We start from the raw sequence: 10,879 nt of genomic DNA on the forward strand, positions 1-10,879 counted from the left end.
GATGTGACACTGAACAGTACCGGTTGTCCTGAGAATTGTCATTTCCCTGTGTTATTTTCCCCTTGCAGTCCTGTCCCACCCCGCTCTGCTGCCTGGGGCTGGCCAGCATCTGTTAAAAGATGCAGTGTGCATCAAAGGCTGCCTTGTCAGTGCCAGTCCTCACCGCTGATGGATGATGATGTATGAAACAGGGTGGTTTGGAGGCACCACAAAAGTGAGACCAACAGACACAAAGTCTTGTTTAATATTGATTGCTGACTTTGGCTGTTTGCATTTAGCTATCTAACAGGGTAATTGGTTTGTCAAAGTTTAGCTGTCAGTTAATTCTTCCAGTCTTGCTTACTCTACACATTTTCAAGCAGCGTAGATGGGTCACAGGATGGCAATAACTTTTGTCTGTTGTATTTCCGTTCTTTCCAGGATCTAGCACGGATGGCAGTAAGGCTGGGCATTCCAGTATACTGGGTTCAGAGGTGGCCTTATTTGCAGGGATTGCATCAGGATGCATCATTTTCATCGTCATCATCATCACTTTGGTGGTTCTTTTGTTGAAGTACCGGAGAAGACACAGGAAGCATTCCCCGCAGCACACGACAACTCTCTCACTTAGTACGTTAGCCACCCCAAAACGCAGTGGCAACAACAATGGTTCTGAGCCCAGTGACATTATCATTCCTCTAAGGACTGCAGACAGTGTCTTTTGCCCCCACTATGAAAAGGTCAGCGGCGACTATGGACATCCGGTGTACATAGTTCAAGAGATGCCTCCTCAGAGTCCAGCAAACATTTATTACAAGGTCTGAGAAACACACAGCCAACTCGGTGGTACAGTGGAGTCGTAGAGGAAACTCACTGGTCAAATGCTTTCTGTTGGGGTTTGTGATGATGCCTTGTGCGCTAGCATTGACTCAAGCACAGGGGGGGAGAAGGCAACAGCTCTTTCTCCGGGAGCCGACGCAAGCTGGACAGCTTACCTAGTCTGTAGAATTCCTATCTCGGTGAATAAGTATTCACTAAAAGCTGGAAGACTTTTATGTAGAAGATGCCCATTCTGATTGCTGTACTCTTGTTACATTCATCATCCTCAAAGCCATGTGCTGCGGGCGTTCAGGCATGTACAAAAGCCAAGGGAAGATGGAGTGATCCGTGGATGTTAATAGCTCTAGGCATCCTGGGAAGGTGCTCTAGGATATATCAAGCTTGAAATGCAATCTTCTGACTTTCGTGTGTCTCTCTCAGTGCGTACTGGATTTGTCACACAGACCTTGGTGTCCAATTAAGACTTGTTAAAGTTCTCTTGCTTTTAGTCCGTCACTGTTCCATTTGTTTCTGTTATCCGGGGCTCTGCCATCCTTCACATAAGATTTCCTTTCACTCCACCTCCTGAATCACTAATGGAACATTAATGTTTGGAGATCCGTGCTCCATCCATCTGCTACAGCAGCCTCACTCGAATGGGTAATGCATTTATAGAAATTGTGTTTGATAGTAAGGAGCCTTCCAGCCAAAAAGTTAGGCTGTCAACAAAGTCAAGAGCAGGACTGGGTGGTGGAGGGAAGGGCTGACTGCAGTTTCAGGTGAATACTGCTGCCTCAAAAATAGAAGCTGGGAAGAAAAAAGAAAAAAAAAACATTTAGGTAGCACAGCACTTTGGTATGCTAAGTTTTAAGAGGCAAGTAGGAGGCACAATAACACGCGCAGTGGATTAGGGCTGCATTTGAAGGAATTCATGGTTATCAAATACCAGTGTGCAGAAAAAAATAGTACCTTCAATACAGTAGAACAAAGGGGTATTGTTAGTAAGTGAACAAGCTTGGAGAGGACAAGACAATAGCAGGCCGCTGAGGATGTATTAGAGCAGGGCTGTTGTGGTACTGGCAATAAAATATACAGCTTTGAAGCTGTAGCGAAAACATAGTCTGCTTTGGATGACTTTTAAGCGGACTCAGCTGCTATACTATCACATTGTACTAAACACAGGGAAAGCATTTAAGAAAATAGCAGAGAGCCAAATCTGACCAAGATGATTATAAGCCAACGGGTCAAATGAGCTGTAATTCTATCACCGGTAAAGTTGTGAAAAAGACCTTTCTCATCTCTAAAAGTGAAACAGAATTTCTTTCTGACTGAGCCTTTTGACACTTTGGTTTATTGTAGTGCTGTCCCTGCACAGTGAGTGTCGGTACTGTGACTGACACAGCCGTTCATTGGTGCTCTGTTGCAAAGTTAAAGCACATATGGCAAACCTCTTGCAGTCCATAAGAGTAAAATAAATTATGACACTGAGATGGAGAAGGAAGATATGTCTTATTTATAATAGGTGTATAGAACACAAGGGATATAAAGTGAGAGTTTTTCTTTCGTTCGTTCTTTCTTACTTTTTTGTTTTGGTTTGCTTTTTTTACTAATATATATTTTGAGATTGCACAGAATCTACACCAGAAGATGTGAAATTCATTTGCGGCAATTAAATAGTCTTAACTTGTCATCATTTTACACATATATATGTGTGTGTGTGTGTGTGTGTATGTATATACACACATATATATGTTTATATATGCATATATATGCATATATATACACACACACACATATTTTTGAAAAAAGAAACTGCTTCTGGGAAAAACATCAGCCACCCAAAAATAAGAGTGGGAGCATATTAAAAAAAAAAACAAAACCAAAAATCCAAAGCATCTCATAAGAGAAAACTAGGAAATATAAGGCCCAAAATGTCAGGAAATCAATGTTACTGCATCACGTATTTAACAATGACAAGGTGTGCCGGCATTTATTTTCTGTGTTGTGTTTTCCCTTGCCTTATGGGCTGATGTGTTCTGTAGATTTCATTGAGGTTCATAGAGGGGGGGGTTTCAGGTTAAAGTTTTCTCTTTAGCATGGCTATTCCCCTAAAGCTCCCACCCTGGGGAGGAAACAAAAAAACTCTACTTTTATATGTGCTATGCAAATAGACGTTTCTAACATAGTCATGTTACTATGGTAACACTTTGCTTTCTGATTTGGAAAGAAAATGTAGCAACAGCATTTTGAGGTTCTCAGACCTCTGGTGAGCACCTGCAAGGAAAAAAAAAAAAAAAGAAAAAAAAGGAAAAAAAAAATCTGTCATAGAAATGACCACTCTCTCTGTTTCCCAAATCTGAAAATGATGTTGGGATGTTGGTCCAAAAGAGAGAAACAAAGCAAAAAAAATCCCAACCCATGGTTCTGTGGAAGGTTACCATGGTGACTAACTACAGTACATATGTAATTCTTTTCAACAACCCTTCCTTTCTGTGAATCCATCCATACAAGGTTCTCTTGTAAGTCATTAAGATTTTATTTTGGGGGAGGGGGAGGAAGGGAAAAGATAGGCTTACTGATCCTGATTTTTATTGAATCAAATCTACGCTTCATCAGTTGGCTACATTCTACTTATGTACTAAACTGTGAAAAAAGAAAAATCAAACGAATAGCTCAAGAGCAACCTGCAACCAATTGAAAAAAAAAAATGTACTGTGCGTCTGTTTTTGTGTCTGGTGCAGAATTATGACAATCTACCAACTGTTCCTTTATTTGACGTTGGTCCAGCTTTGAAAAGTTACTGTAAATGCCTTGCTTGTATGATCATCCCTAGTCACCCGACTTGGAATTTGCACCATCATGTTGAAGTGAAGATGCTGTAAATAGGTTCAGATTTACTGTGTATGGATTTGGGGTGTTACAGTAGCCTTATTCACCTTTTTAAATAATAAAAAAACCCACATGAAACCAAGACAAAAATGGCTTTTCTTAACCAGATTGTGTATATAGAGCAATGTTGGTTTTTTATAAAGTCCGAGCAAGATGTTTTGTATAAAATTTGAATTTTGCAATGTATTTAGCTACAGCTTGTTTAAAGGCAGTGTCATTCCCCTTTGCACTGTATTGAGGAAAAAAATGGTATAAAAGGTTGCCAAATTGCCGCATATTTGTGCTGAAATTGTGTACCATGAATATTTATTTAAGAATTTCTTTGTCCAGTTTGTAAGTAACACAGTATTATGCTTGAGTTATAAATAATTTCTTTTTTTTTTTATTTGTTTGTTCGTTTGTTTGTTTCATTCCGTTTTAAAACTAGCCGGTCATAAGTTTGAAATTTGCTTTAGTTCCACATTGCAGTTAGTTCCCAGAAAATGAAAATTATGAAAATCACATTCCACGTCTGTTTCAAACTGAATTTGTTCTTAAAAAAATAAAATATTTTTTTCCTATGGAAACCTTGCCTTCTAAGTATTTTCTTCTTTTGTTTTGCAATTTTTTCCTTTTTTAAAAGGTGAAAATAAATAAGAAAGCCAACAAGCCTGCCTCTCTTTGCCCCTCCCACCATCCTTCTCTCTCTCCCTCTCCCCCCTCTCCCTCATCTCTCCACCCTGGTTGATAGTAGTTTATAGGAAAGAAAGGTCCCTATAATACAGACTTCTGTTAACCTACTTCTTTCTCAGACTTTCTCTTACATATATCAGCAGATTTTAAATAACATGTGGGGAACTTATGCCCTTGGAAGTCCACGAGCTTCAGTCAGGTGCAGTAGCCAGGTTGCCTGGATGATCTGGGAGGTAAGATTATAACCACACAAATAATTCCCAGGCATTATCGAGTGGATTTATCCTGTGGGCAGTCAGTATAAAAAATAGACCTGAAGCCTTATGGGCACCGTTGCTGTCACTGCTGTTCCTGAGGAGGGGGAATGGCAAGCCTGGGGTGGTGGGGCTGAGCGAGAAGGAACAGGAGCTGGAAGATTTGGGAGAATGGTGAAGGATTAGAAATGCTGCAAAGTCAAAACATCTCTGCATGGTCCCTTCAGTGGGGCCATGCATTGTCCTGTCCCTGCTTTACTGTGCCTTAAGTTAAGGGAGATGGGTGCCAACATGTGCAGGTAACCCAAGCCTTAAGCTCTGGGGTTGTGTTGCTGTAATTTTCGCTAGGATAGCTGATTCTCTCATTTAATAAATAATACCTTAATTTTTTGACAAAGCCCAGTCACTTTGGAAGTTATGCACCTTTCAGTTTGTTAGCAGCACATAAATGGTGTGCTCATCCATGGAGTAACAGGTGGGAAGGTCTACAGAGGGGAAAGAGTTATTTGTCACTTTAACAACAGATGCCAATTTGTCACAGAGTTGTCTTTGAAGAAAGGCAGCTAGTTATTCATAGTACTGGTCACGCAATCCCCATTTGTCAAATTATTTTTTTTTTCTGAATAATCAGGGAAAATATGCCTCTATGGCAAAGGCACTGTGTATGTTGCAATGGCACAAGTATTCTGCAGCTGGACTTACAGAAAGCCCTAGAGGCTGTTGAACGGTTGGGCTAGCATGGCTTCTTGCTGACTGAGCTCATTTTGGACAGGTCCGGTTTACAGAATCTGTGCTGGCTGGAAGTTGTTCTTTGAGGGGCGAGTTACGCAGTGGCACATAGGTTCTCCTGACTCTGCTACACGTGGCCTTGGGAGAGTTACTTGGTCCAGCAGAAGGCATAAATGTCCACGGTGGAGCATGTGAACATCCTCTGACTTCTCAGTAGATCACTTGGGTCTAATCCTTCATTTACGGCTCTAAGTCCCTTCAAAGGAGGTAGCCTTTTGTCCTCAGAGGCACATGCATACTTGGCTGGAATAAGACTTCACTCCCTGCTTTGTGCTTGCACACAGGGAATTTCACTTGCTTATCTCAGTGTGTTGTGAAGGTCCCCACATCGTTAATGGCTGTGAGGTGCTCAGGTCTGGTCTATGCCAAAAGCTTGTCTGATAAAGCCATCTGTTAGAGCTGTGACTCCAGCTTAGTTCAGGCTAAGGCTATTGTTTTTATTTGAGGCCTTGGTAAATACTGGAAGATGGTGATAAGAAAAAGAATTCCATAGTGTCAAGTTTAAATGGCATTTTCGTTTCTGTGCTTCTTTTTTCCATCTATGATAAACATATTATTATATAATTACATACAGTATATTTATAACTAGTGTGTATACAGACACCCACACAACCCCATTTTAGTCACTGTTTTAGCAGTATGGAAAAGCAGTGTTGCTATAAACGGTGTCTCCACTGGAGGGGAAAAATGGTTGCTGGTGTAACTATATCTGTATAGTTACACTTGAGGACAAGGACACTGGGTTAATGGGAGGGACTTGCTCACATAACTTCACAAACATAACGGAACCTCCACTGAGTCTGCCAAACTCATTTTAGTAAATGATATGTGCCGTAGACACTCAGCATAAAGTCATTGACTTATAACCCATCTTTTATAACTTGCAGAAGAAAAAAAAAATCATAATTGCATTTTGCACTGCTGCTGACACTGCACTATTAATTATCAAACAAGCACAAAATCAGAATTTACTGCCTTTATTATGAAACTGGTTCCCTGGCAAGAACTAGTCCAAGTCAATAGGCTCCGCTAAGTGGAAAATAAAATTATAATTCACAGTTGTTATCCATCTAGAGTGGAATAAGGATCTGTTACATAAAATAGTGCCTCACAAAGTAAGCATAACAATGTTACTGCCTAGGTTTAAAACGTTATACCTCTTTCTTTAGCCTTTCTCTTTAGCTTTGCTCTGATGCATTGATCAAATGTTCACTCAGTCAGCAGCACGCTCGTTTTGATTCTATGGGCACTGTAAATTTTCTTTTTGCAGAAAAGCTTAAAATTGTGTAGTGGTTAGCAAAATAAAGGAAAATGAAAACTGAGCCTTTCCAAGAGACACTCTCCATCTTCATAGCCACAATAGAAGTTTTGGTGGGGAAAAAGTCCAGGGTTTAAAAACACCAAACATACTCGTTATACAGTTGGCATGTCATTACATGAAGCATCAGATCAGAAATCAAGTGGTATTTGTTCTGGAAAAAGATGAGTGTTGGAGGATATACCACAGTGTATTCATGATTGTGCCATTCATAATCCGAATGGTGCTGGATTCAGCTGACTGAGCTGTCATCTGTGAAATAAAAGAATATCTGTCTTTCACATGACTCACAGAAATACTTTGATGCTTAATTAAGGCATAATACAACCCATAGGAGTCACCCTACAGATAAAATCATGGTGGAACTGGAGTTCCTATTGGAAGTAGCATGCAGATGATATCCTTGCCTGTGCCTGGATCTGCCAGTGATGGGTGAGGTGCTGGCAAACGGGGGCTGGCGGCTCTTGCGAAACAGGGGCAAGAGCCTGCCCATGCACAGTGAGGAGGAGGAGGAGGAGCTGCAGGTCGCTGCTCCTGGAGAAAGGCCTATGGAGCAGAGGGAGGAGGACTGCAGAGGGAAGGTGTGTGAGAGGACAGTGACTTCCCGATGAGGAGGCCTGGGGACATCTGCGATGACAAAATTCCGGGGAGAAGTCGGACCAAAATGACAGGCCCAGCTGCGGAGGCAGTTAGAGAGATGGGCTCTTTGCAGGCCTGGTAAAGGCTTCGGTGGAAAACAGGTAACAGCAAGCAGAGAAAAATGTTGACAGAGTAATAAGAGTAGCATTTGGTAAGTGTTGGCTGTTGTTTTGCGAAGGTGAGGAGATCAGGCCAGGTTGTTCTGCTAGACACTGAGAGGGAAAAAAGCCTATGTGGGACGGAGAACCATGGCCAGCGTTTTCTGCAAGCTGGGATCCTGTGAAAAATAGAACAAAGATCTGCAAGAACTGAATTGAAAGGACTATTGAAAGTCTAGACAGCAGAGACACTTGTGCATAGCTGTCATAAGCTCTGGAACAGGGCTTGTGTTTTCATAAGTGCATTGTCAGAGCCTTATATGCTTAGGCTGCTGAAGAAGTGCAATTAATATAATAGTACAGGGAATCCACTGAGGGCGGGAGAATGGTTGCTTCTAGATCAGACCTTCAGTGGATATAAATTAGCATGATTCAGCTTGGTATCTGATCCTACTTATCACAGTTTAGAACTGCACATGCATAAGCAGTACTCATACAGATTTTATTATACCTCTTAGCTATGAGAAAGTGCTCTATAAGTGTTGTCCTGAATATTATAAAGACTATACTCAAAAACATACCGACAATGACATGCTTTTATAAGAGACTGCTATTAAGTGTCATAAAAAATGTAATTTGTATTTTATTGAACATTTTCAGCAACTTTCTGTATCTCTTCATTAAAATAGGTTGGATTACTAGCAAATGTAAAATAAAGGTTTTTCACATTTTCTTGTGTCTTTTTGTCCTCTCTTCTAGTATTTAAACTCATTCCTTCCTACTCCTGCATTCAATTCTATTCCATATGCATAACCAGCAGGTCAGCTTTCCACTGTTATTACATTATCTGTTCACCTCCACACGCCACATTCTCATTTCCAAATCTCATAATTAGATCAAAATACCAAAAATTCACTTTCTTTAAACTCAGCTGTTGGAATTACAGGATCACATGAACAATTTAGTAATTATTCAAAAGCAATAGCATTTTAGCATTCATCACCGCGAGGAATACTGGAGGATGTGAGGCCAGAAGGCAGGAAATGATGCAAAAAAACTCTGTGTGTCACTCTGAAAAATCTCAGGATTTGGGGAAACTCAAATGATGACGCAAGAATTAAAAAAAAGTTGCATGCTTCACACTCTTTCCGTCATTATGTGCCATGTTTTCTTTTTGTACATAACTGAGAAAGCACACGTGAATTCCCCAGGCCTCAAAACAGCATTCAAGCTGTAAAGATTCATACTGCTGGTTCTGGAGGTCTTCTCTCAGATTTCCACTATTGATAAAATGGTGGCTACTTCCCTTTGGCCTGTTTATCACATACCCTGATGCCAAGCCCTGATCACCTGCTCAGTACGCCAGCCCTGACAGCCCTAAAGCCCTTTCTGGGCTTTGTATCTTTCCAGGTAAGGTTTCACTTCTGGACAAAGCTTTTGCTGCTCACCATGAAAGTTGCTTTGTTGCCCTAGGCTTTTATCCTTTTATATGACTGGGTCTGGATTTCAGCTGGTGACGACTTTTCATGAAAAAATTAATGTTATGGTGGAACACAGGAACAGTCCTTGCACCAAGGCTGTGTTTTCTTCCAAGCCTCTTATTTTCCAATCAGCTTTAGTCTGAATTTTTATGTGGCTTTATCTCTTCCTTTTGTATTTATTCAATTGCATCTGAAGGAAAATAACATGCAGTAAAATTCCTAAATACAATTTCTATATAGCTCATTTCAATCTGGTCGGTTTTACATCTCCATTCATCAATACATTAAGCTAAAATTGTTGCGGGTTATTTTGTCTTGTTTCTCGTAATTAAAAAAAAAACCCCAAATGTATTAAAATCTCTTTTCAGAAAAGTGTAAGCAGTTCACTTTGGAAAACATCATTACAGCAGAATTAAGAAACAGTGATTGGTGTGCCACTCAAAATTGAGTAAGCATATTTGAAAGACAGAATGACTTTTGGCAATAATCAATATATGGTTTTGTTTTGTTTCATTGAGTCAGCTCAATACTTAGAAGCAGAAAGTGTTGTTGGTTTTACTGTCAGTGCACCAGCCTGGTGGCAGCCAGCTTGGGGCTCATTTACGTAACTTTGTCCTTTCAGTCTCTTATGACGAGCAGTGATAAAGCTGAAGTCTGGATGCTTTGGCCACCAGTAGGTGTAACCTATGTGATTACACACAATACAAGGGATTTATACTAAGACATTGTTCCTACAGGAGAAGCATAAATCCCTTCTGCCAGCTCCCGTCCACCCCCTTCTAGGGCTGCGTTTTAAAACAGCTGATGTTTTTCCTTTGGATTTTTCACCCAGCCTAAATATTTCAAAGATAGCATTAGAACTATATTTATCAAGTTATACAACACTTTTGTTTTTCTGTGTAGCTGGCTGCTTGCGACGTTTCCACAGCGTACCCTCACACAAGGCACCATTAATAGATCAGTGCCTACAAACATGCAGATGAGACTCAGGAGACTTATTTTGCATCAGTTTTTTGAGAGATATCTTACCATTGCGTTACTGACAGATCACGTTACTGACAGATCGAAACGCCAATACACCTCAGTCCAGAAAGGCTTCATCCCTGCTCACAAAAGTTATAAGGACCGATTGTATTTTCTCTCTTTCGGTCACCAGCAGTGAGGGATTACCCTGGGCTGTTCAGGCTTTTGCAGGGAGGCGGAGAGGAGGTGGCGAGGCCTCAGTCCTCAACACTTTGATCGTTTCTTCTCAAAGGGAAAGATGGGAGTTTCGCACGGCCCTCGTCGCAGCACCGAGCGTGTGATAAATGCAGGGCCAAAGCTCCGAGCAATGGTGCTCAGTCATTCAGCTTTCTGCACACAGCTGTGACAGCAACCATTTGGAAATAAAACGATTTCTTGGAAGTGGGCTGATCACGTAAGGAAAGCACGTGGGGGCTGATCCAGGGTTGTTGGCGTGCCTTAGCTCATCTGCTGTACCGCTGCCGAGTGCTCTGCCAGCCGTGCTTTGCAAGAAACGAACAATGAGGAGGATCCGGCTTAATTAAACCCTTGGAAGCTGCATGGGTGGTGAGAATCACGGAGGCAGGAAGAAACAGCTGCACTATCACAGCAGCATCTTCTGCAGACCTGGAGGTGGGCAGTGGCTTCTCAGGAGAGGCTATTTCTGGGTTGCAGGAGGAGGTCTGGGAAGGCTTACACTCCCTATTTATTCTTTTGCAGTTCCACTTAACATTACTGCCAGCTCCTAGAACAGCGTTTGACCAAAACATGATTCCTTAAAACTGAAGTAGAGTTCTTCGCTGATACAGCTGACTGATTTTGGTACCCTGAAGAATTTGGCTCCTGATTACTAACCAAGTGACAGACACGAATGAGGTGGCAATTAAATCACGGTAAAATGTAAGACCCATTTAGTAACATTTCCAAGTCTTTTAGAAA

The 10,879-nt window shown here is 41.2% G+C and overlaps 1 protein-coding gene across 1 annotated transcript in view; it reads left to right on the top strand.

Annotated features, from left to right (window-relative positions):
- The window catches only part of EFNB2 (ephrin B2), a 46,035-nt gene extending 41,782 nt beyond the window's left edge, over positions 1–4,253 (top strand). The window contains exon 5 of the mRNA XM_064440610.1: positions 421–4,253. Within this exon, the coding sequence (XP_064296680.1) occupies positions 421–803 (383 nt within the window). The 3' untranslated portion in view covers positions 804–4,253. The remainder of the gene's footprint in view (positions 1–420) is intronic.
- The last annotated feature ends 6,626 nt before the right edge of the window (positions 4,254–10,879 follow it).

This window comes from Phalacrocorax carbo, chromosome 1 (assembly GCF_963921805.1).
Source record: "Phalacrocorax carbo chromosome 1, bPhaCar2.1, whole genome shotgun sequence".
In the NCBI taxonomy this organism is placed as follows: domain Eukaryota; kingdom Metazoa; phylum Chordata; class Aves; order Suliformes; family Phalacrocoracidae; genus Phalacrocorax; species Phalacrocorax carbo.